Raw genomic sequence first — 25,629 nt, 5'->3', positions numbered from 1 at the left:
GTGTGTTTAGAAGTTTGCATTTTAAATATTCTAAGTAAAATACACATTCGTCATTTAAATCACTGTATTATATATTGTTTGGTTAGTAGACACACAGATTAACCACTTGATGTAATTATTGTGCATCATACTATATATTTATGATGTAAGGAATACAGCGCTGTGTTGTTCCTCTGTAATTTCAGCCATATTTGTCCAGGTGAAAGCTTTGTGCTATTTCTGTTAAGCCTTTTGTTGTGGGAATAACTGCTGCCTGCCTCACGTTGCGCAAGCCTCACCAGCTCGCTGGGTCATTGGCAACGAGTGCACACACAACGACATTTGGGAACACACACACACACACACAATCATCGAACACACATACACACACACAGGCAAGTCAGCAGTGGCAGAACAGCCGTCCCTGCTCCTGAACTATTTCAATCACGTTCAAATTTCAATTATGCTTTGAGAGTTGGTTAATGAGCTGCACTTCACAGGGATTTTATCCAGTGTAAGTGCAAAAGCATATGTATTTGTGTTTACTGGTATGTGTGTGTGTCTGTTTGTGTGTGTGTGTGTAGGTGTGTGCGTAATTCTCCCCCCTGACAACCTTTACAGGCTCATTAAAATTGTGTTTTACTTTCTGTTTGAAACAATTTTCTATTTCAGCGAGCATGCCTCGCTTTTGATTGTCTGCGTTAATTTCTATGTGTGTGGGTTTGTGTGTGTGTGAGAGCGGGGATTGGCGGCATAGGATGGGGTGGTGGGGGCGGGGGGTTGGTTATCGGTAAGAGGTGAATTGTCTTTGCGTACACGTCTCCATCCCATTCACTCTGGGTTAGCCAGTTGTTTCTCCATTAGCAGAAGGCTCATTTATTTCTCGTGATTGTAAATGCATACATGTGTGACAATAAAATCTGCTGCAGTGTGGAGTGGGTGTGTTTGTGTGTGAGTGTGTGTGTTTGTGCGGTGTGTGTGTGTGTGTGTGTGTGTGGTGTGTGTGTGTGTGTGTGTGGCCTGGGGGTTGTTTCACATAACGTATCTAAGTGACAACTCCTACAGTGGGATCTTTTAGAGAGAGGTGAGTGTGAGTGTTAATATGAGCAATCATGACCATGGCTGTCTTTACTGTACGTACACGTATGACATGTATGTTTGTTTCCTTAATTTATGCTTGCAAATTAATGTCTCTGCTTCTGCACATGTCCTGTATGTGACACACACACATACACGCACAGCATGGTCGGGCCAGCTGGGTCTAGATGTTAATGTTCAGTGGAGCTGGGGGTTTGTGTGTGAGCTCAGTCAGACACACTGCATCGCCCTGTCTCTCCATATGGGACCCTCCTGCCTGCTGCGCACATCACAGCTCCAGCCGCTGCAGGCTACAGGGGGATATTTTCAAACCGGATTTCTGCTCCATATCAGCTGTGTTGGACTGTAATCTCATTATGAAGGCAAAATCTGCAATTGTGTGTAGTTTAGATGTAATTTCTACATCTAAAAAAGTGTTATCATTTCAAATATGGAAATATATTTGGCCATTTGGTGGTTATAATATCATTTTGATATACTTTCTTTGAATATAAATTAAGACAGGCAAATTTTGTCTTTACTTTTTCACAGCCTCCATACTATACCATTTCCAAAAATATGACATATTACAAAATAATAAAAAAAACATGGATTACATAAATAATAATAATAAATAAATTACTTACTACTTGAGTATCCAATAAAAATAAAAAGGGAAATTTGAATAAAATGAAATATGTGAAAAAATCCTGGATCTGCCCCCTGATCCCGATTCAAACCAAATTTGATTTGGTTCTTCCCTGACACGTATTGCATCCCTCCACCAATCCCATAGTTTGAGTTTGATGCTGCTAACAGACAAAGAAATGTATTGTTAATCAAATGACCAGACACATATTATAACTTGTGACATATTTTCTTATAGTACCATCTCCTCTACTTTTTATAGTTATCGCTGACACATGCGTGTGTATTTGTGTGTGTGTGTGTGCGCGTGTCCTCACAGGATGAACGAGGAGCAGATTGCTACAGTGTGTCTGTCGGTGCTGAGGGCTCTGTCCTACCTGCACACACAGGGCGTCATCCACCGCGACATCAAGAGCGACTCCATTCTCCTGACCAGCGACGGCAGGGTAAGTGCATATGATGATTGTGTGTGTGTGTGTGTCATGCCTTTCTTCCTTTGTGTGTTTAGATGATGTATTTTGGTTTGTTAATAAACCTGAAGATGCTCATTTAAACTAATACCTTAGGTTTTAGTAACCATCGCCATTGTTCCTGTCAGTGGCGATGTCGACACACTCTCTCACACACTCACTGACCTTCTCATGGGTGTCACTCCCGCTACTTGTCAACAGCCAGCGCCAGAAACTCATCATCATCAATTACCACTCATGCCCTAGTAATTAAATCCTGCCTAATGCCTCGAACGAGCTGATAAGACATGATTAATTGAAGGATAATTAACCACTAATACAGGGATTAGTGTCTTCTATGAGAGCTCTTCATCACAATGGGTCAGTGCACTTCTTGACTTCAGACACTGAGGTTCTGAACTAATACAGTCTCTGCTGTGTGTGTGTGTGTGTGTGTGTGTGTGTGTGTGTGTGTGTGTGTGTGTGTGTGTGTGTGTGTGTGTGTGTGTGTGTTTGCAGATCAAGCTGTCAGACTTCGGCTTTTGTGCCCAAGTTTCCAAAGAGGTGCCCAAGAGGAAGTCCCTCGTGGGCACGCCGTACTGGATGGCACCAGAGGTCATCTCTAGACTACCTTATGGGACGGAGGTGGGGACTTTACACACACACACACACACACACACACACACACACACACACACACACACACACACACACACACACACACACACACACACACAAACAAACAAACACACACTGACTAACATTGCTCTGTGTTGAACGCATAAAATGTATGTAAAGATGGAGGACACAACAGCTGTACAAAAGTGAAGCCAAAGCATCTCGATTGCCCCTCTGGTGGCCGGCTGCATTATATGTAAAGAATCTTGCCTCCTCCATGTTAGTGGATAGTACATGGACCAAATTAAAGTTAACAAAACTTAAAAAGAAGATGATGTTTGGTCAAGTGTTCTCTTTTTCCATTTTAAGTAGTTATTGGATGCTATAAAAACGTGGTGAAACATCATGATTGTCAGCTGAGACTGACTCACGATTGGTCGAGAGCATGAATCGGTGGGACCTTGCAACCAGGGGTCCATACCACGATGGCCACTGTGCAAGATGGCAGCGTTTGTAACCGGGATATTTTGGCGTCATTTCTCACTCATTGTGGGAACTGTTGGTTTTTTTCTATAATATTGTCTTGACCTTACTTAGTAAACTGCCTTGTGATAACGTATAAAACTGATGAGGTCTGGTGTGGGTCCAGGTTGATATTTGGTCTTTAGGCATCATGGTGATTGAGATGGTGGATGGAGAGCCCCCTTACTTCAATGAGCCCCCTCTGCAGGCCATGAGGAGGATACGAGACAACCTGCCTCCTCGGCTAAAAGAATCACACAAGGTAGATCTCTCGATACATACAAATTATAAGTAACTGTAAGTTCCTCTATCTTTCAAGAGAAGGACCAGAGTTGAAGTGTTTCTTTCCATCCTCCAGGTGTCCTCGGTTCTGCGATCCTTCCTGGACCTGATGCTGGTGAGGGAGCCGTCTCAGAGAGCCACAGCCCAGGAGCTCCTCCAGCACCCCTTCCTCAAGCTGTCGGGTCCACCTTCCTGCATCGTCCCCCTCATGAGACACTACCGCCACCGCTGACCTGCCGGACCACCCCTGCCCTTTTCTACACTGAAAACACACACATAGCCTACTGCACACACACACTACCAGGGTGGCACTGCCCTCACCCAGCCAAAACACTCCACCGCTCGGTGGCGAGCCACTAACACTCACAACTGTAACCGTGACGTAGATTAGCTTGAGGAATATCTAAGAAATCTGTTTTAAAAAAACACACACGACACAGAAAAGAAGAAAAAAAACGTCTACTATTTTTTTTAAATATGAACTGGAGTAGAAGACTGTGCTGTGCCAGAGGAACTCAGTAGACATCCAGTAGACACGTGTGAGCTGGCTCGCCCTGCTGCCGTCTTCTCTCCTCACAGACTGTGAGTGTCTAGCTCTGTGTAGAGTCGTAGTAGCCATCAGGAAGAGCTACAGAGGGCCGCGGCGAGGTGGAGGAATCCTGGGAACTTGGCGCTCTGCTCCGCACCAGAGCAGCAATCGGCTGCCTGCGGAGAGAGGTTTTTTGACGTGTAGTGACTGTCAGGCGGCGGCTGCATCATCAGTCCATCTGAAGCAAGGGCCGCGGCCCCGCAGGTCGAACGGAGACGGGGCTCTCTCTCTCTCTCCCGTCTCCCTCTTCTCACACACTAACAGTGAAAATGTATTTTAGAGAAACTTGTAAGTTTTTCTGTACAGTTTTGATAATTTGCAGTATTTTATCGTGTCGTAACCATTGTGATATGAGCAGTATTAAACAGAGTTTCTGCAGAGATCTTTCCTACTGTTTATAATCCAGTTTTTGCTTAAAGATATGAGATATCCCAAATAAACCCACCTAAACCTAACTGTTACTAAAAATACTAAATATATTTATTATCTTACATTTGTAGACAGAACTTCCATTAAATGTTGGGAAAAAAGGGTAATGTCAGAATTTTGTATGATGTTTTAAAGTATTTATTTATTTATTGGAATTGAAGTTTTATTTTTTGGTAGTGTGGCCTTTTTTTGTTTATTTTTGTTTTTGTTTGTTTGTTGGGTTTTGATTTACATTTCTAAAAGCACGTCGGCGGACAGTGATATCAGTTGTTATATCATACGAGCAATACCCCAAACCTATTTATGAAACCATGAAGCCCTGTATTTATGATACTGTAACTACACCATGCATTTAAATGTAGCACAGACTGAAAAAAAAGATTTACTCTACGCAGACGTGTTTTCTTTAATATTAGGAGGCTCATCCTGTTTCTATGAACGCTAAGAGGCGCCCATCCAAGACGCCTGCGTACCGCACAGATTTTAGGACGCTGATAAAAGGTCTCGTTTTCTACTCACATCGTCACTGTCATCATCTCACTCCTTATCCCACCTCCGTCAGAGACACACTCGCTATCACTGGAACTGTGCTGCCATTCTCATCTCTGGTTGGACCGGGAGAACAGTGTAATCCTCCTCCCTGCGTCGTTTTTTTACCCATCATTCACTGTGATATGTAAATATGACTGTGTGTGTGTGTGTGAGTGTGTGTCAGTGTATGTCAAACAGCAAAAGAGGTAGAGCGTGTTTATCTCTGTACAACATCTGAAAGTGTGTGTGCGAGTGTGTGTGTGTGTGTGTGTGTGTGTGTGTGTGTGTGTGTGCCTCTGGCTAATCCTTGACAATGTGTCAGGACTTGAATGAGTAACACTTATCTGTGGTGTTGGCTTGTACAGTGATACTGCATGTTTGTTATCAGTGAAGCTGGTTTCAATTAAAAAACGCCCATAAAAACATTGAGATGTGTTGCATGGATTTTTCCTTCATTACCCTCGACAGCCTCCTCTTCTCTCTCAGTGTCTCATATCAAGCCGAGATTTTTTTTTTTTTCAAACAGCACACTGTCCGATCGTCTGAGGGACTTCAGCCATCAACAGTCCATCTTCTCTTTGTTTTTTTGGTCCTCCCATATTCTCTGAATTCGACAGCTCTCATTTTCCAACTAATTCACCCTAACTTCACCTCTGACCAGAGAAGCAGAGAGACACGTTCGTGGATCAGTGTTGCCATAATATACGAGGTTATTTCTCTTTCTTTCCTTTAAGCCATTTCCCTCTGAAACACTATAATGGGATATTGATCTGGCTCGAACAGAGAATGGAGCTTCTTTCTCAGAGAGAGATACCTCTGCCAACGGCTCCAATAAATAACAGTACTGGGGCAACTCACAGTATGCAGGGCATCAGTGAGGATCAGACTGAAGAGTGTAGAGTCACTCAGTTACTGTTAAGGTCAATGATATAATCATTTCTACATACTAAACAACTCACTATATTTGGCAGCTCCACTCGTAGGAGGTCAGCATCATGTTAATTGTGTTGTAAAATCAATACTCTGACAGTAAGAGGGTTGGTGGTCAATGTATTTTTTACTTAATCTGAGATTTTACAGCAAGAAAAGTACACAATTAATACCATTAATTAATTGCACATTGTTATATTCCACAGTGATAGACAAATTACACATGACCGGCTTTTTCAGACTGATCGTGGTATTATTACCTCCGCCAGGGAGTTCAGGCTTTCACACATGTCCACTTGTTTGTTGTTTTTATTGTGTGCAACATTACGCAAAGGCTATTGACAGATTACTACAAAACTCGGTGGAAGGGTGTGATATATGTCAGGGGACAACCCATTTAGTTTTGGTGCAAATCTGGATCAGGGATGAATGTAGGAATTTTTCTTCCCTTTGTTTAACGCGCTGAGATTTTTCAACATTTTTGTTGATTTCTCAGATAATAATTCATGGATCTTGATAGAAAAAAAAAGCAGACATATTTAGATTAATTATATTTATGCGTGTGTGCAATTCTGTGCAGATCCAAATAAAAATTGAATTCATATGTCATAAGAGGACTGCTGGGCCTTTGCAGTGGTTTGAACTCTGTGCAATTAGTTTTATTATAACAGGTTAAATAAGTGAGTTAAGTGAATAAGTTGGTTACATGAGTATCTTTAAATATTACTGCTTATGGGCAAAACTATTTAGTTATGTAAGGAAGGAATGAATGAATTTAGTATTTCTATACTTATATTATATTCCAGGCAGTGTGGACAATTATTCGAAGCAGCGTTTAGCTCCTTTAGCATTAAAACATAGTAAGATAAATGGAAACATGTTATGTAAAACACAATAATACTTCAACAGGTGCTGGAGGATGTGTTCAGACGTGTCTTAGGTCTAAACCTCTTTATATACAGTCCACGGTCTGAACTCCTGTGTAAAGTCTGTCTCTGTCGCTCTGCCGTAAAGCGTGCGGCTCCTCTGCCGCTGGCGTCGAAACCGCGCCGGTGACGTAGGGCAGAGCCAATCAGCAGCACGAGCTCCACCTGTGAGTTTCCTCTGAGTGTTTACTGTGTAAAAACTGAGATTTAAACCTTTATTTACAACGACGAGCTTCGTGACAAACTAAAATAACAACATGTGGACTTTTTAAAACACTTTTAAAATACACAAGTTATTAGTTAGGTGAGGAAATGGAGACTTGTGTTGAGCTATCTGTGGCTGAGGAAACGTTTCCATGGAGGAGGATGTTCTTCCCTGAAGAGGATTGTTTTGGTGTGTTTCTGCCACAACAGGAAACTAAACACACTGAACCTGTGAAGCTCAGCGACCGGTGAGTTAATTTACATTGAATGAGTTTGTGTCTGAATGTGTCACCTGCTGCAAACACACACTGATACCCTGTGTAGTGTCGGCAGCATAAACTATGTAACCTTTATATACAGTCTATGATCTGGAGTGTATTAGTATGAGTTGTGTCATTTCTCAGGTTATTGAGAAGCTGTTGAAGTTGTTAGTTTGTTGTTGCTCTGATTTATTATCATTCCAAATAGGGTTAGGGGTTAGGGTTAGGTACATGAGGTACATGAGAGGGAACGACACTAAGTTACACTAAGTACTGAGGTCCTGGTAAGCAGCATTTTAAGTTTGTCTGTGTGGGTCTGAGGTCAACTGTGTTATTGTGTGTTTTTGTTTTTTTAGCTTCATTTGAATTAAGCAGAAACTGAGAGAAACAGTTGATTTTTGTGTTTTTTCTGTAGATGTAGACACTTTGCCATCTAACTAGTAAGTTCTCTATACAGGGCTTGATCATGTGGTACATTGTGCGTTATTCCACTCATTTTCTGGCTGAGAGGAGATAGGACATGTTTGTGGACTAATGTAGAGGACAGTCGGTTGGCTGATGATTGCTCGAATCATTTATTTCAGTTAGGTGAAACTTGAATATACCACTATCACTCAAACAACATACTAGCAATCACTGTTGGAGTTGTAAGACGAGAATATGTATTCCAGACTTTGATGATAAACAGAATAAAATTAGATAAAGACAAAGATAAATTTGATGACATTTATAAAAGTGTATGCCTGTAAAATAATAATAACAATAATGTTTTTTTTTATGTTGAATGCTTGAAATAGACTGTTTATATTACTTGGCTTAATGTTACATTCAGTTTAAGCAGATGAGATAAGTGACTGAGTCTACAGAACAATTTACAGTTCAGCCCTAAATGCCTTTGGAAAAATACTAAATCCTGGAACTATCGTGAGCTCACAAACGTGATAATAGGGCGGCTTCTTTGTGGCTGAATCAATCAATCTGATTCATCTAAATTATTGTTTAGTTCTTTAATATCTCAAACATGACGTCCTCTGGTGCCTTGATTTGTCCAAACAGCATAAAAACGCAACCAAATTCAGTTTGTTGTCGTTTAAGAAAGAGAAGCAGCAAATCCTACAGCTGGAGAAACATGAACCAGAGATAAAATCTGTTGGTGATTGATTTTCTATTGCCTAATTAATTAACGGACGGATTGTCTGTTCTAGAGAATACAGTGTTAAAGACACTTGTCTCTCTTCTCCCATTTGGTTGGTGTTGTTACCAGATTTATCTGAGCTCAGTTGGATTTGACAACGCTCAGAGAGGATAAGAGGAAAAGTTTGAATGAGCTTCTCAGGTCTTGAGTTGACCTTTCATCAAAAGATCATTTCCAGCAGTGAAGTGGTCTGACAGAGGGAAAAACTGGATCGAGGGGCTCTGACTCCGATGTCCGAGGATGATGTACGATGTCCACACTGCTGAAGCAAATGGGTGTCACTGACACAAATGCTCTGTTTCTTTTCAATTAGATTTGTTCATATTGTGTTTCCTTCGAACGGCTCAGATTCAGACAATGAAATCAATAATTCATCCCTGCAGCGTCTTTACTCACATCAGGTATATTAGTCACCTACAGGCCCTCTATTCCACTGTCGTCTTGTTTAATGTGTTTTAATCAGATACAACAAAGAAGCTGTGACATTCAGTTTGAAAGATTGAAGACACTGTACTGTTGTGATGGATAATAGAAATAACTTGACTGAGGTGTGGAGATGATTCCAGTAATTTATTTAATGAACAGAAGAATACTGCACAAGATTGCATCAGCAGAGGTTAATGCATAGACTTTGTTTCTGAAAATATTTTACACATTATTACTTTTTTATTTTCATAACCTCTGCATTTAATAAACACCCACATGGCATTCTGATAAATTCTTCAGTATTAGTACAGACGTTTTTTAGTCAGACTTTTTTTTTTTTTGTTGATATGTTCAATACTTAAGTGTGGAGAAAAAAGATATTTTTTAAGTGAAAGCAAAAACATTGCAACTCTTAATGCCACAGCACTGTACACACTACAAGACTTGTCCACTGTCAACACTATGGCTGCATTCAAAACTGAAATAAAAAAGGGATTCTTGAACAAAAATGTGTTGAGGTTAGCAAATACAGAACCAACAGTAGGTAATGAATTGTGTAGCAGCAGTTTCGGAGAGAGGGAGAGGATGACAAACAGCAGACGTTCAGGCAAATATCTGAAATTTCTTCTGAAGACAATTAGATAAAAATGTCTGAAGTGATGAAGTAGGCCTCAGTGATAGTCAGGAAAGAAACAGGTGATTTTCAAATGTCAGACAAACGCCAATCTGAACATAAATCAATTTTAGTTTCATAAGGCGTAAATTATTGTTTTTATTTTCCTTAAAATTCTAATCACTGTGATACAGACTATGAATTTATGGCACACAGATTCACTTCAGCAGCCCGGTGTGTTTGATTTTTGTGGGTTGACCCTCCAACTACATCCATGCTAAGCCCCAAGCTGTCCCATTCACCTGTGTTTTAGCTGGTGGAAAGTTCCAGTGGGCCTGCAGTGCAGGCTACACACATTTCTTCTTATCAGGGGATCAGTCCATGGCCAACCACTTTCCTCTGGTGATAGGCCTGGGACATGGAGGATACAAGTCTTTTATCAGGGTAGCTTTGGAGAGAGCCGAGGGAGCCGCTGCTGCTGACTACATGTTCTTGTACATGGAGCGATCTCTGGGGAGCTGAGGCTGGGGTGCTGTCAGCTTTAGGTGGAAGTGGTAGACGGTGAGCGTGATGACAATGATGAGAGCCAAAATGAAACCCAGGACGATGGGGAGGGTCTCCTCCAGGCGCTCCCGCTGGTCGGTGATACACTTGAAGGCTGCATAGAGTGGAAGACACAGTCAGGATGGTTAAGAGACTGAATGTGAGCGACAAGGATTCTAAAGGCCTGAGGTCATGTTCTTTGTACTGCATGTTTTTAGGGAAGATTGGTGATTTCTGAGTTTTCTACTACACTACAATTTAAAAACAATAATAAACATGTTTAATTGTATGGATGGTCATATACAATCTTATCCATTTCATCATCGTACTAAATTCTGTTAAATTCTGGCTGCAAATAACATTCATTTTCATTATTGATTAAACTGACAATAATTGATTTTCTTTATTATTTTTAGGCTATTAAATGTTTGAATTTTTATAAATGTTTCAAGATTATTTGTCACATTTTTTTGTAAATCTAAACTTCACATATAACATAATTTCTGTAAGGGATTTATTTAATTTTGTATGGTTTCACCCCTGTCTGTTTATTTGTTGGTTTGTATGTTTGCTCATAAGTAATATTACGCAGAAACTTCTCAACCTATCAGGGGGTGGATCTAGGAATTTTCCCCCACTTTATTTAACATTGCAAGATAGGGCGTTTTTCAATATTTTCACTGATTTCCCAGGGAATGATTCATAGATCCTAATGAAAATAATCAGACATATTTAGGGGAGTGATACCTATGAGTGTGCAATTTGGTGCAGATTGATTGAATTTGTTGGGCCTTTGTTGCTATTGTTGTATTAGAAATATCACTCCGCTCTACTGATTTATTATCTTCGGTAATGAACCACATGTTCATCATGTGGCCTCTTATAGACGCTTAGTTGGGCAACAGCTGTTAGAGGTATGCATACTGTACATGCAGCATGCAAAGCTTGTGTGTGTGAGTGTGTTGCATGGCTGTGTGTAATATGTGAGTGGATAATGGAGGTAGCGTCTATGTGTGTCTGCTCCCGAGGGTTTCATTTGCTAAATGACACAAGTTTCAAACAGATGCTTCCTTTCTCTCTCTAACCCTAACCCTAACCCTAACCCTAACCCTCTCTCATTCACTTATACTACTGGACGCCTTTTGTGCATTAAAGCAGCTAAATTCACGTTAGCTTGCACATATCTTCTGTGTGTTTGTGAGGAGGAAGGATGTCAAGACATCTGGCTGCAGATGGTGCTTCTCCCTGTGGACAGCAGTATATGCCCACTATAGGAGAACAGCATTGCAGCACAGCCTAGTTTACAGCAGCTCACAGCAAATAATACTTCCAAGGTGATTGGCTTCAGAGGACGGCCAGGTTCACTGAGTATGTCTATAAAAGCTGCATTGAGGGCAAGGATATGACTGTACTCATAAAGTCCTAATGACTCTCTCTCTCTCTCTCTCTCTCTTTTCGTCTCTTTTGTCTCTCTTGCATCCCCACCCCCTCTTTTTTTCTCTTTTTACCCCGTCTCCCTCTCTGCAGCCCAAAGTACTACTCACACTGCAGCAATAACCCCCCAGAGAGCTGTGAGTGTGTGTGTGTCTCAGTGCAGAGATGTAAGGCCACAGCGAAGCAACCTCTGTGTTTCATTATCGTCATCATCTGTTTTTTCACGATATGTGACTAGAAAACAGTATCAGTGTGTGGTGAAGGTTGACTTGTTCCTCGTGGCTGTGTTCCTCAAAGAAGGAATCAAACGTAGGTTGTTCTTACGTTCACCGAACATGAAGTCAGAGGCGATGTCAAAGGGCTGGATCTGGATGTCGTACATGGAGACCGTGACACCCTTCTGGTGGTCACTGGAGATTAGGGTGAGGGTCTGCTGTGCCGCGCACACAAAGGAGTGCTCAGCGGGGGTCACCAGGGCCGACAGGCGGTGGGTGCTTGCTGTGTGCTTCCCAGCTGGAGAAAAGAGTCATTAAAGAATATGAAGCAGGAAGTTGTTAGCTTGTAGTGTGTAAGGGTTGTTGTTAGCCCCCCATTCATTTAGCATGAAAACAATATTCAACAAAATAATTTGTCATGATTTTTAGTGTATGTTGGATGGATCATTGCATCTAAAAGCAAAAAGACTGGGAAAAGAACATACAATTAAAAAAATTTACAAAATATTTCCAGCAGTCAATAAAATTATTTTTAATTTATGAAAGATGTGTTTGTTGTAATGTCTGACAGGAGGCAGATTTATGCATCCGATTTAATTTATTAATATAAAATTAATATATAGCTCACTACCTCAATACTAGTAAAAATATATATATTCTTGTTAGTTATAATAAAAATGGGCGGGTTAAAGATTTGAATTCAATACAAATTTGGCTCAAAGAAAATCACAACTGGAGTGTGTACGTGGGCGAAAATCTAAAATCCCTGCATGAATCAGCCTGTAATTCCATCTGAATGCTAATGTGAGGTGAATGAGAGCTGTAGTTGCGATCGAAGCAGGCAGGACGGAAATGTGCTGAGTTGCTACTGTACACAGCGGGAGACTCACGGTTGTATGCGTTGTTGAAATGCGATGTCTCCGAGGTGTCGTAGACGAACTGGACCTTGCTAACCTTCCACACCTCAGCCTCCTTGTCACGGAACTCCTGCAACACACACACACACGCGTCAAACCGCGGTCTTTTCTAAACAGAAATATCTAAACAGAAATATCACTTTAAAGAACATCATTCCGCTTGAAAAACAAGATTCAAAGTGACATTGCTAAAACCTACATATTTGAGATGAATTGTAATATGTTGGTGTTTTAATCTCTCCATTAGAGGATTCCGACTTTTTTTATTGCATATGCCGTAAAAGCATCGTGTCGGTTTCCTCGCCCACCTTGGAGAAGTAGATGCGGAGAGTGTAGGCGTCGTTCTTCCAGCTTATGTGGATCTCTGACTCGGTGATCCCGCATTTCCCCTCGATTTCTGCACCACGGGGCAGAGTGAACGACGCCTGCTCGGTGATCAGCTGCAGAGAGACACAACAAACATGTGGGAAACATTGAGAGACAGGGACAGATTACTCAAACGCCTCTGGAAGAATTTGGCTTCCATTTTTACGCACAAACTTATTGGGGAACAAGAAATCCAAAAAGGAAAAAAACAAACATACCAGGCTATTTGAATAACTTGATACAAACAGAAACAACTTTTAAATCATCCATAATCATCTTTTGAATTTATGATTATGGCGTTTGAAAAAACAAAAAAATTCGGACCTTATGCGTCGTCAGCATTTTACGCACGACTGCACACTACAGAAGCAGCATCCAAAATCCAGTTCTAATGTAATAAATATATATTCGCCTTTATTAATTAGCAAATTAGTCAATTTAAACCAAAAAAAGGTGTGGAATATTTAGATTTTATGACATTTTCCATCACTCCAGCCACCATTACGCACAGAAACATTTAACGCCTGCAACATTTTACGCAGATTACATCATTGATTCATAGTCTGCGTTTAATTTTGTTTAACCATCCACATGTACTGTGTTACAATGCGAGGTGGGATTCCTTACGTCTATCCCGTTGAGCGCGAGCACGTCATATGGCACGAGGAATCTCACGGCGAACTCCACCATCAGACATGTCGTGCCGTTCTCCCGCACCGCGAAGATGGCTTTGTCCGGGTTGTTGGAGAGACCCGACAGGTTCTCCCCCTCCTGCTCCCCCAGCGCCCCGGAGAGCAGCAGCACACCTGGTGAAAAGTTGGCAGGGAGGGGGGGAGGGGGGGTAACGATTATGTCAAATTGGGTAACAGATGGGGCACGCACGCACGTGTGCACAAAACATACAGACCCAGCAGAAACAGTGGGCTACTTTCAGTTTAGCTGAAGGTCTCCCACATCCTCACATCACGGGCGTTTCACATCTGTTTCCTCGCGGCAAAGTCAGAGTCAGGTGAAAACACCGGAGACTGAAATCTGCAGTATCAGGGGAGCAACGGCGCAACACTGGCTGCAGCCTAAACAGCATCAGGAAGTGATGGACTGCAACTCTGACCAGGTTTCTACCACTTTTAGAATACTGATGTGAGGAGGAAAGATGAGGTGAAACGTGCCGAGTCATACCTGCACGCACACGCACACGCACACACACACACACACACACACACACACACACACACACACACACACACTGCAGTGAGGAGTCACGACAGCCGCACGCACGCACACACATACACGTACACACACACGTACACACACACTATCTCTCTCTCTTACCAAACACACTGAGCAGCAGTAGTCGGGCGCTCTCCGTGGTGCTGAAACCCGGTCCTCCCATCTCTGTCGGCTTCCCCAGCGCTGAAAAAAGGGCTATAACTACAGGCAGCCGGTGCTGAACCCGCGAAAAGAAAGGAGAGAGAGAAAGAAAGACGGAAGAGGGGCGGGAGAGAAAGAAACTGAAGGGGGAGAGAGAGAGAGAGAGAGGGAGAGGGATGCCTACACTCAGCGTCCAGAAGTCACGCTCAGATCATCATGAATGCAGCAAAAAAACGTCTCCAGGTTGGACGTGAGATCCGGTTTGCGCCGCAGGAGCAGCCGGTAGCGAGGAGTTCTGTCTGTCCAAGGTTGACAGGTTTTAACCCAGTGACAGCTGCAGCACCGAGCTCCCTCTGCGCATTATTATCGTCAGGAAAAACACGATCCGTATTGAGAGAAAAGGTCCGTCAATTGAATTTGTCTCTCGGCAGACAGCCTCGGTTATTCCCGCAATGCTGTAGTCTCCATCCCTGTGGTAGCAGCTGTAGGATGGGCTGAAATGATGTATGTCTGGAGGGAAACGCCGACAACACCCCCTCCCTCCCTTCCTCCCTTCCTCTCACCAACTCCACTTCTGCAGCTGAGTGTGGGTGAGAATGAGAGCTGCAAAAATCCACTTCATCCTATATAGACCTCAAATCTATTCAAAATTTAAGGATTTTAGAGCATTTACCTCCATGAACAAACTTGTCCTATTTGATATATATATTTTCCTGTCTCAAGACACTGAGAAGCCTTTCAGAAGTTATGGTGTAAGTGAACCTGCATTGGAACGAATAGGGAGTATTTTTTTCACTTGCTTTAAACATATCACTGAGACAATTTGCACATAATTTAGTCCTTTGATATCACTAAAATTACACCTAAAACCTGAATCCAAACCCAATCCGAATACATGACTCAAACCAACACTGACCTTTTTAATTGTACCGTAAAGACTGTTCACAATAGTGTCAGATTGAGTCTCTCTCTCTCTCTCTCTCTCTCTCTCTCTCTCTCTCTCTCTCTCTCTCTCCTCTAACACACACACACTCCATTAAAATTTCCATTAAAATCAGTAAATGAAGGTGGAAGAAAAAACTGCAGTCCAGCAGAAACGAATATGTGTAATATGTCACTGCACATCACCCCTCCACCTTCGATGCAACCCCCACCTATTACAAAAGGAGTGGCAAGTGCTGCTAAACACAGACGCAACATCTACACTGGAACTGGATGTTATACTGGTCTGGAGCTGCAGGAGCGCACACAGAGTTTATACTGTTCCTGTTATTTGTAATTGCTCGAGTTAAGTTTCTAGTTTGGTCGTTTAGCTTCGTTTTCACCCCCCCTCCTATCTCGGTTCATATCGTCCGGGTGTGCAGTGGCCGAACCGTTTGCAGGGCGAATGTATTGTCTCCGCTATGATGTTAAACAGTGACGAGAACATGACACATCGACGCTGTCTGGATGTTCGCGTCACTTTCAGAGAAGACACTTGAGTTTTGAAGGTGAATTTAGACAAGTGGCATAATTGAACGGAAACTTATTGTATTGGAACCAGGTCTACAGGTAACCATGATGTCTTTAATGGTGGAGAGATCGACACTTTTACGCACGGCGCACTGCGGTTTTTTAAGAGTTTGTTACTCTGAAGTTAAAGTCAAACTCGCACTTCACGGAGCTGATGCTGTCGATGCTGGGTTTGCTGCCAACCTGGGGATGTTTGAGGCACTGAGGGAAAGTTTCTGATCGCGGAATTCGCCCTGAAGTCAACAGCGGATCTTCCTCCAACTCCTTCACGTCCTTTTTAAATTCCGGGGAGGTAAACCGGCGTAAGAACTTATTGCTCAGCACCGAGAAGGTCGTGGTTGAAGTGGCAGTGGCCGGTGCGATCAAATGAGGAGGTTCAGCTTTGCACTGTGACGCTTCGCGCATCCTCACGGTTCTGGATTTACGCAAAGGCACCAGTGTGCGCTCCGGGGGTGTGGGGCTGAGGATACTGGTTGGCAAACTGCATCTTTTCTCATAATAGCTGTCATGAAACCTGCGCACACCGAAGTCGAGTACTTTCGATGTTTCTGATCCTGGTTCACTTTTAGTTTTGTTGGCAACAATTGGAGTCAGTAAGATTCCCAGCGCAGAGGGCGTACTGGGTTTGGGCGTGTTCCTGTTGGGCCGTGGTGAGAACAAAATTGATTTTTGAGCCTCACCACTGTGAATAAGAGGGGGGAGGTGAAAACCAGAGGTGGTTTTAAGATGACTGGAGTTTGGAAAATGGTGGTAAGTCCGCGGAAGTGGTTTAGGTGTTAATACTCCTGAGAAATCCAGCTCTTGTGGAGATGAAGAGGAGCCGTCATTCTCTCTCTCAAACTCTTCTATAGAGTCCATCGATTGTAACCTACTCTGCTTCATCCGAGGTCTGGACTGCCATGTGTCGTTTTGAACCTGAAAGAAATCTGCATGATCACACGTCTGGAGGACTTCGAGTTTGTTCACTAAAGGTTTCCTCTCCAACGTCTCATCGTCACATCTCAGACTGAGTCGTGGCTGCGTGTTTCCCTTCTTGGAGTTGTTAGTAAGCGCATAGATGCACTCTGTGTGGCCGAGAAACGTTGCCACTTCAACAGCAGAGTTGCCAACTTTGTTTTGTCTGTCTATCTGGAGCCCCAGCCTTTTGAAAGCTCTCACCAAAAACTCAACAACGTGGGAGTGATCTGCTACCGCGGCGTACATCAGGGCGGTGTTTCCCCAGCAGTCCACTATCTCCGGATCTGCGTTGTTGCGCACCAGGATCTTCGCAGCGTCCAGGAAGCCTCTCTCGCAGGCGTGACTGAGCGCAGTGCGCCCGACCCCGTCCCGGCAGTTCACACTGGCCCCTCTCTGCAGCAGCAGCTCCACAAACTTACAGCTAGTGTGTGCGTCAGGCAGCAGGACGGACGAGATGAGGGGCGTCTGTGCGCCCTCTGTTCTGGAGTCCACGATTTCTCCATCCATCGCGTCCAGAACAAACCGGGCCAGGTGGACCTTATCCTTAGACATCGCCTCCAGGAGGATCCTGGTGCCCGTCTGCCCCTCACACCCACCAGGAGCCTTCAGCATGATTCTGAGTTTGACTTAAAAAGAGAGAAATGTCATCTTTCTATGATGTGGAGCAGGTTCGGAAATCTCTCCCCCCAAACCAGTGCTGACAAAACAAACCCACCACCCTGTTATATAGAGACGGGGGAAGCCACGGTGTTGCCGGGCAACTCAGACATAATTAGTAATGTAATTACTGCGCTTTGTTCGTCTTTCTCATGTTAATACTTCACTTATCATGACAACAAAGAGCGTCAGCGCTGGAGCCGCCTGTGTTCAGGAGTGGATCTGTGTTATGAACCGTCCCGCGCTTGTTGAAAGTGATTAGTCAGCAGAGATAATTGTTTGTCAATAAGGACGTGGGTGGTGTGTGTGCACGCGATGCGCACTCCCGCAGATAACAGTAAATCTGGAACCTAGACTCTAAGATATAGTCTGATTTAAAAACAAGGTCAGGATGAAACTGAGGAGACAAACAATCTCTGTTGTTGGAATTAGATTCATGTTTTGAGTCAAAGAGCGATTTTGTTAGAGACAAAGTTTGTGGTGCTGCTTCAGTGCAAAACCCAACAAGCTCCTTATTCTGAATATTCCTGCCATCATATAATATCACCTTTTACGTTATTTTATCACTCAGTATTAGTTTATTGTCTCACGTAAATCATTTTATTACTATTCTCATTTCTATTTGGCACTGGTTCAACGTTTACTTCACATACGCCTTATATTTTTCATTTTCACTTATAATACAGTGTATATATTTATTTTGGGGCGGCTTGCGCTCAGGAGGTTGAGTGGAAGGTCTGCAGTTCGATCCCAGTTTCCCCCATTCTTTGTGCCTAAGTGTCCTTGGGCAAGATACTGAACCCCAAATTTCCCCTAACGGCTGTGCTGCTGTAGTGTGTGAATGAAGTGTGATAGAGAAAGTGCTGCTAATAGATGGTGTATGAATGTGTGTGTGGGTAAATGGAAAAAACTGTACATTAAAGTGCTTTGAGTGGTCATCAGGTCTAAAAAAAGCTCTATATAAATACAGACCAAGGCGGCACAAGAGTTTCCTTCAGGATTAATAAAGTCGAAGGTCACTCAGTAGAAAGCTGACCTCCACCAAGGCCCAACGACCCCTTTATGAAACCACTTAAGGTTTCAAATTAAAGCATTTAAATTCGCTACTAGATGCAGATTTTGCATTTGGATCTACACCAAATTCCACAATCTCGTAAATTAAAAAATTATTCTCTAAGGAATAAAAAAAAATGATCTCACAATGTTAAAGACAGCTTTAAAAGAAAGTTCCTGGATCCACCTCCTGATTTATATAAAATATAATTGGTTCTTCCCTGGGCCACAAAATTTCCTGGAAACCTGAGTAGTTTTTGTGTAATCCTGCTAACGAACATACAAAAAAACACTTAGATGAAAAAAAACACAAAAGGAACCACATGGCTATGTCCCATTTTACACCTGGATTTATTGGTACACATACTATAAAACAGTATTAAAGGAGCTGGATAACAACAGTATTTTCATTGCTATAAGTTCAACAATACAATATAAATACAAAAACGCGCACAGAATGGTTTGTTGACAAGCTACAGTTCAAATAGAAAACAAAGAGGAGATACAGTAGAATCTGAGGAACTCAAACTCAGTGACGTTGCTCTGCAAAAATAATCTGCTTTTTGACAAACTAGAGCCAAAGGTTACATGTAATCACACAACATAAAACATTCAACTAGTGCAAAAAAGCCTCTAAAAACAATCTTAAAACTACACATTATATTTAATATATATAATATATATATTCATTTATTTATATATATTTTCATATAAATAACCCCTTAATTTGGCATTTTATCATTCATAAAATAATTTAAACGTCCTAACAGACACTGAGTGGCACATTTGAAAGCGATGGAATAAAATTTTAAAAGCACTTTTTACTCGTTTATCTCTGCACTAGATATGTGGTGAGAGTTTTATACTGTGTCGTGTGGTGCATTAAGGGCAGACTGGAAAAAACAAAACGAGAAAAAACCAAGTGATTGAAAAATGTCCCCCAAACATCCCACAGCGCCCCAACTCTGTCCCCGAGCCCTTAAATGACAGAACACAACTGGTCAAAAAGTAAATTCAAACTACATACATTCCAGTATATACAAGAACATCCCATCTACCCTTGAAGTGAATTACAGCAGAATGAAACAGCAGAAAAGAAAATCTTTAAAAAGGCCAAAATACCTCAAGGTGCTTTTATCCTCATGTTTTCCTTTTTTCAATCAATAGCATAACTCGTTTGGTCATTTTGATTGTTCTTTGTTAGTGTTTGCCATTGCAGTGTAATTACCTGATTGTATGTGCACTAAAGTACAGTACCCACAGAATTACTTTATATTTCCACATCACATCTCTCCCTCTGCAGTTGCTTTTTCTCAGCAGCAACACTCTTCTGCAGAGTCACTAAATGTTTATTTTAATGGGAACCATTTTGGGAGTGAAAATCCCCAGTGTGGATTGTGTAGCAGCCATGTCTCAGGCTTTGTTACAGATCTGTTATAATTACTGCGTCTGATCTGCCCTGACCGAAGGCGAGCAGGGATACGACGAGGATTACCAGCGGAGGTTTATAAGGTGCAGTCAAGAAGCTATTAAGGGAGCACTTCACTTTAACTATGGCTTTATGAGAGGGAAACTGACAGGATGAGATGGCGTCGGCTTCAATTGGCCAAAGTTCTTGTCTGATGTTGAGAGGCCAGTCAATTAAAGAAGAGCATTAAAGCAGAATTAATTTGCTGCCGTATGGATTCATTTTGTTATGAGTGTATCACAGCGTGGACTTAATTTTGAGTGCAAAACCCCTTAATGCAAGGTCTCACTTAAACTAGTGCTTAATCATAAATGTCCAGTTCATTATATCATCATCATGCCGTTAGTGTTTTACTTACTAATCAGTAGTGGAATGTAACAAGTACATTTACTTCATTACAGTTAAGTACACTTTTCATGTGTCTGTACTAGACTTACTTAGATTTTTTTCAGGTACTCTTCACTCTTAGCCATTTACCGGTATGAGAATGTGTTTTTCGTGGCATCTACTGCCGCATTCTTTATTACTATGACAGAGTCTGTACTATTCTTGTAGTTAACAGAATATACAGCAGGCACATTTAATGCTGCAATAGAACGTTAGGGGATAGGCTACACTCGGCAAGTACTTTTACTTTCAATACTTTGAGTATATTCAAAAGCAAGTTCTTACTATTATTCAAGTAGAAAATTGACCATGGAACTTCTACTTGAGCACATTTGTCTATTTATTTAAACTTAAGTAAATGTTGGAGCACTTCCTCCACCACTGCTACTAATGACATTGCCCTATTTTGGAATCATTACATTTAAGGCAAACAAAGTCCCAACCTTTGGTTACTATAACAGTAATACTCCTATCTATACCAGTACTGGAAATTCCTCGTGTTTGTACACTTTAAACTCTGAGAGAATCGTGTTTTCTTTTGCATAGTATACAGGATTTTAGACACATAGAATGTTGCATTAAAGGGTTTTGCAGCTTTATGAAATAGAGCATGGGCAATTTAAAAATATATACGGGACTATGCCATTTGTGAGGCCATGTGAAGTACAGCTGTTACACCATCGGTTGTGCTTGTGATGAAATCTCCAAAAAACAACAAATTAGCCATAATCATCCAAGTGATTTTATATATAGATATTCCTCGTGATCCCTTTGTAGTCTTCTGACTCAACAATGTATAATAAGTCTGCTGTGACATTGGCAAACAACAAAAAGTCAATAATACATTTTCCGTGAGGTCAAACATCTTGCATTGTAGGATTTAGGTGACACAGAGGTTTTGCTTCTCCTTCATACAGTGATTTCTTTTAAAAAATACATTCTTACTGAAATACAGAAAACTAGTAGTTCTAGTACTGCTACATTTTCCACATTGTTATGATGGCCTATTACATACAAAGTGCTCAGGACAGGACTGGTGTGTAGCATACAGTGTATTTCACAAAGTTTATTTATTTGTGCTGTAATGACAACTCTTATACATACTCTTCTCCCCTCGTCCGTTTCTGGAGCAGTTAAAAGTGTACTGGTTTAAAAAAGCTAAAACACAAAAAAAAAAGGAATGGATGTTCACTTCATCCGACCCGTGAGGGAATGTGTTTGTGTGGCTGTAGATTGCAGAGAATAGTGTAAGATTTAAAAAAAACCTAAAGAAGAAACACAATGGAGGAGGGGATGCGTCTGACTCTGTCGCTTCAGCTCTGAAGTAACTTTTCCTCAAGTGGTTGAACCCCCGTCAAACAGTGATAAGCACCAATGGCTCAGTGTTATAAAATTAGTGGGTGGGGAGAGGTGGTGGAGGACAGAGACTACAGGTGAAAAAAAGAGGTGGCGAGAACTACTGCCTGTGTGTTGTGAGCATGACAGAACAGTACAGAGACGGGTGATGCAGGCAGGGTTTTAGTCTCTGGGTTGTAAGAGGGCTGTCAGCGGCGTGGAGTGTTTCTGCACCTGCGTGTGTGCGTGTTTGTGTCTCAGTCGCTCACACCACCGTGGCAGGCCTGCGGTCCATCTCCTCCTCCAGCTTCACCATCTGCTGCATGTCCTTGGCCTTTTGAGGGGGACAAAAAAAACATAAAAACATAGACTGAAAATAGAAAAAAACGTCTATGCAAATGATCCACTTGTCTTTTGTTGACCTGGAGTTGTGAGCTCTGAATGTAAATCAGTAAGAGACGTGTCTGATTCTACCTCTGCAGTAATCCCTTCTGTTGGCTGCCTATGACAGTACTTTCACAGGTAATATTAACCACATGCTTAGTGATAGTGTCGTGTAATGGTGGTTACAGAATGTCTGCACTGAGACACTGTCACATTCTATGAAAGCAAACGATTATGAGCTGGAGTGAAAGCACAGGGGAGCAGGTTGGGAGCAGGCTGTTTTTGCTTAGTAATAGCTGGTGAGTCATGGTGATGAATGACTCAAGCTGCTAGTTTGGCTCTGCTGACACATTGAGAGCTGCAGACGAGAGAGGAGGAAATGGGATTTTCACAATACAAAGGAAAATGAGGCATGTTTGGAAAAAAAGAGCAGAGAGATCTGCCATATACTATTTCCCTGCTTTATTCAGTGGTGACCATCATTTGATCTTAAATAGGCTCAGCAGAAACAGAGGTGACAAAAACACGAGTGACGCGACTCAGAGGTAGAGGGAGAAGAGAAACACGACTGATAAGTGATGCACTGACAGAGAGGTGGTATCAGAGGTAGAGTTGAGTGAGATGGAGATGCCTACCTTGAACCTGTTTGTTTGCATGGTGTGATTTCAAAAGCTGTGCCAGAAGAAGCAAATCATATTGAAATAATGAATACGTGAATACAGGTAAACATGTTCAGGTAATGGAGTGTGACAGATGGTAAAAAATGCAAAGATGGAAACATGAGACCTTGACAATTGACATACAAAGTGAATTATATTCTAAGCATTTGTAGTATTTAATGTAGAGAGATATGATCCTGAGGACACTAACATCAGTACAAAGAAATTATACTAGAATAAGAAAGGTCTTATTCTTTGATATGCACAACCATCGTTGTTGTTTGTCTTTGGAATCTGTTAACACAGTTCTGAAGCTAGCTTTTTTTTAACACATCCTGCAAAGCAAAGCTTATTACAGTTTGCATCACAATTTCAACAAACTAGTGTCTTTATCTATGGATGAACTTGGAGAGCTGCAGTATTCCTCCGCCATGACATTTATAGTTAAAAAGCCAGTGATGCATGAAGATGTTCTGGTTTGTGCAGGAAGTCGCTCTAATAAATGTTGTGTTACACATGTCAATTAAAGTTGGATGGCAGGACTTTTCTCTTCAGTCATTTTCCTCTCAAATCTACAGTGAAATGTTGTCTGTACAGCTCATTCTCTTTTGTTCAGTGTTGTACCTGCTCGTTGAACTTCTCCAGTTTCTCCGACTGTTCTCTCTGGTTTTTCTGTAGCTGCTCCAGCTCCTTCTGGTGCTTCATAGCCAGCTGCAGAAACCGGGATAAAGGCAATAAAGTATGACCATTTAGTCGCTGTTTAAACCCACAAATACTAAATAAATATGGTTACTTTTAAAAAGAAACTTTAAAAGTTTCAAGCTGACTAAAAGTCAACAAGGGTGTGATGATTCTGAAATTGAAACCAACTACTAGAGGTACAACCTGTTGAGATCTCTGTACTTTGCTGACACACACACACTTTTCATAATCAACTCTAAAACATATAGATTTCATGCACAAGGAAAAAAATTATTTGGGTTTGAGACATTGGGAGATAGGTGACTTTTTTTTCTCAAGTGAATGCAATATGCCTCTATTCACACAAATCATGCAATTATTATTATTCAATGTATTCTAGTAATGCAATACCTGTGCAGTGACCCTACGTACATCTTTTAACTAAACACTCAAAATGAACAGTGTAAACAACCCACCCTCTTCCTCTCATCCAGGAACTTCTTGGTGTTGCTGCTGTTTAACTCTCGCACTCTCCTAAGGAACAGAAAGTGGAAATGTGTTGCATGTGTCATGCAATAATCATCACATCATAACTCAACAGCAAACTTCTTATAAAATGACCTCATGATAACAGATAGTTACAGTTTACTGTGCGTGTGTGACCCACCTCTCTCTCTCTGCCTTGTTTTTGATGGTCTTGTCCTGGCTGATGGCTTTACTGTTTTCCATGGACATCTTAGCCTGGTTGGCCCGCATCTCTTTGCTTTGCCTTAAATTGTGAAAGAATCCACATTTACTTCAAGGAAACTTGATAACAACTGTATTACTTGTAGCTGCAGCAAGGCAGAGGTTTCACTTTATCGTGGAAAATACAGGGTCCCTGCCCCTCTGGGCCTGATCACCTATAGTGACCGGGTGTTTATGCTTGTGTCTGTGTATGAGGCCTCTCACCGCTCATGGATGAGTTTGAGCTGCACGGTCTGCTGCTCCTGGACCGTGGCCAGGAGTTTCTTGAGGTGTTCACACTGTTGTGTGACGTGGCTGTCCTTCATCTCCTGCTCCTCGCTGCTGTGACTGCTGCTCAGCTCTGACCACTCTTTAGTGTGCTGTGCTGTGATGTTCTTCACCTACACAGACCACATGTACACAGCAGTTAGTAATCCACAGCTAAATAATAATAACTATGCAGAAAAAACATGATGGTTTTGGGAAAGGACAGGAAGCCAGTGCAGTGTGACCTTGGCTTTATGATCAGTGACGAGTGTTTGGATCTTATCTTCTGTCTCCTTCTTCAGCTCTTGGCAGTTGTTTTCCCTGTAAGGAAAGAACATAAATATAAGTGACAATCAAAACAATGCAAGTTAAATTTAGTATCCTAATATATCTCTAAAGAAGAACTTTAGTCAGATAGTTCAGTTTTAATGAGACCTTTCTTATTGATCACAGACTATATGGCCAAAAGCGTACATACAAGTCGAGTCCTGTTATTACAATTTTACATCTGACACTATTGTTGAGTTGTAGACATATTTTAAACACAGTTCACACTGTTTGGTCCGTTCACTGAGGACGGACACAAACATTAGCCGGTCCAGCGTGTATCCCTGGACATATAAAGTATACATGGCAAACCTGGTCAGCTCTGAGCCATAATGTCAATACGAACGTGAATTTTCTTTTGTTTCACTACTTACCCACGTTTCTTGATGGCTTTCTCCAGCAGTTTCTCCAGGTTTGTCTTTTCCTTATCATTCAGAGACACCAACTTTTCCATCTGACTGCAGTGGGCTTTCTGCATTATATTTTGATCCTGTCGAAAAAAAGAAAAGACATGGACCACTTAAGTATTTATTTCGTCACCAAGAAAGGTTATGTTTTCTTCTGCATTTGATATTTAGCAGGATTTCACAAAAACTCCCACACCTACCTACCGCTGGATTAACACATTACTAGGTGGAAGGTTGTGGTTTGGGTCAGGGAGGAACACATTACATTTTGGTGCAGATCTGGAT

At 41.8% G+C, this 25,629-nt stretch overlaps 3 protein-coding genes across 11 annotated transcripts in view; 1 reads left to right on the top strand and 2 right to left on the bottom strand.

The window, feature by feature from the left end:
* pak5 (p21 protein (Cdc42/Rac)-activated kinase 5) overlaps positions 1 to 5,551 on the top strand; it is a 66,646-nt gene extending 61,095 nt beyond the window's left edge. For all 4 annotated transcript variants that reach the window (XM_035143695.2, XM_035143692.2, XM_035143694.2 and 1 more), the window contains 4 exons: positions 2,024 to 2,150; positions 2,673 to 2,798; positions 3,421 to 3,555; positions 3,652 to 5,551. In XM_035143695.2, coding sequence (XP_034999586.1) covers positions 2,024 to 2,150; positions 2,673 to 2,798; positions 3,421 to 3,555; positions 3,652 to 3,807 — 544 coding nt within the window. In that variant the 3' untranslated portion in view covers positions 3,808 to 5,551. The remainder of the gene's footprint in view (positions 1 to 2,023; positions 2,151 to 2,672; positions 2,799 to 3,420; positions 3,556 to 3,651) is intronic.
* Positions 5,552 to 9,194: 3,643 nt separating this feature from the next.
* lamp5 (lysosomal associated membrane protein family member 5) lies at positions 9,195 to 15,121 on the bottom strand. Its single transcript, XM_035143419.2, has 6 exons — positions 14,486 to 15,121; positions 13,781 to 13,959; positions 13,096 to 13,227; positions 12,761 to 12,857; positions 11,980 to 12,168; positions 9,195 to 10,336 (listed from the first exon to the last, which is right to left on the bottom strand). Exons 1-6 carry the CDS (start codon positions 14,544 to 14,546, stop codon positions 10,161 to 10,163), a joined length of 834 nt encoding a protein of 277 aa, XP_034999310.1. The 5' UTR covers positions 14,547 to 15,121; the 3' UTR covers positions 9,195 to 10,160.
* Positions 15,122 to 19,027: 3,906 nt separating this feature from the next.
* Positions 19,028 to 25,629, bottom strand: part of LOC118099588 (1-phosphatidylinositol 4,5-bisphosphate phosphodiesterase beta-4) — a 68,402-nt gene continuing 61,800 nt past the window's right edge. For 4 of the 6 annotated variants that reach the window (XM_035144259.2, XM_035144258.2, XM_035144261.2 and 1 more), the window contains exons 33-40: positions 25,312 to 25,427; positions 24,856 to 24,931; positions 24,569 to 24,744; positions 24,285 to 24,386; positions 24,094 to 24,151; positions 23,561 to 23,647; positions 22,913 to 22,949; positions 19,028 to 22,227 (exon numbers count right to left, since the gene is read on the bottom strand). In XM_035144259.2, coding sequence (XP_035000150.1) covers positions 22,151 to 22,227; positions 22,913 to 22,949; positions 23,561 to 23,647; positions 24,094 to 24,151; positions 24,285 to 24,386; positions 24,569 to 24,744; positions 24,856 to 24,931; positions 25,312 to 25,427 — 729 coding nt within the window. In that variant the 3' untranslated portion in view covers positions 19,028 to 22,150. Of the gene's footprint in view, positions 22,228 to 22,912; positions 22,950 to 23,560; positions 23,648 to 24,093; positions 24,152 to 24,284; positions 24,387 to 24,568; positions 24,745 to 24,855; positions 24,932 to 25,311; positions 25,428 to 25,629 lie in introns of those variants that run through there. The other 2 variants (XM_035144262.2, XR_004694306.2) reach the window with 2 other exon arrangements.

The sequence above is a fragment of the Hippoglossus stenolepis genome, chromosome 20, assembly GCF_022539355.2.
Source record: "Hippoglossus stenolepis isolate QCI-W04-F060 chromosome 20, HSTE1.2, whole genome shotgun sequence".
Taxonomy (NCBI): Eukaryota; Metazoa; Chordata; class Actinopteri; order Pleuronectiformes; family Pleuronectidae; genus Hippoglossus; species Hippoglossus stenolepis.
The sequence above is the reverse complement of the archived record's forward strand: the minus strand, read 5'-3'. Positions and strand labels throughout refer to the sequence as shown.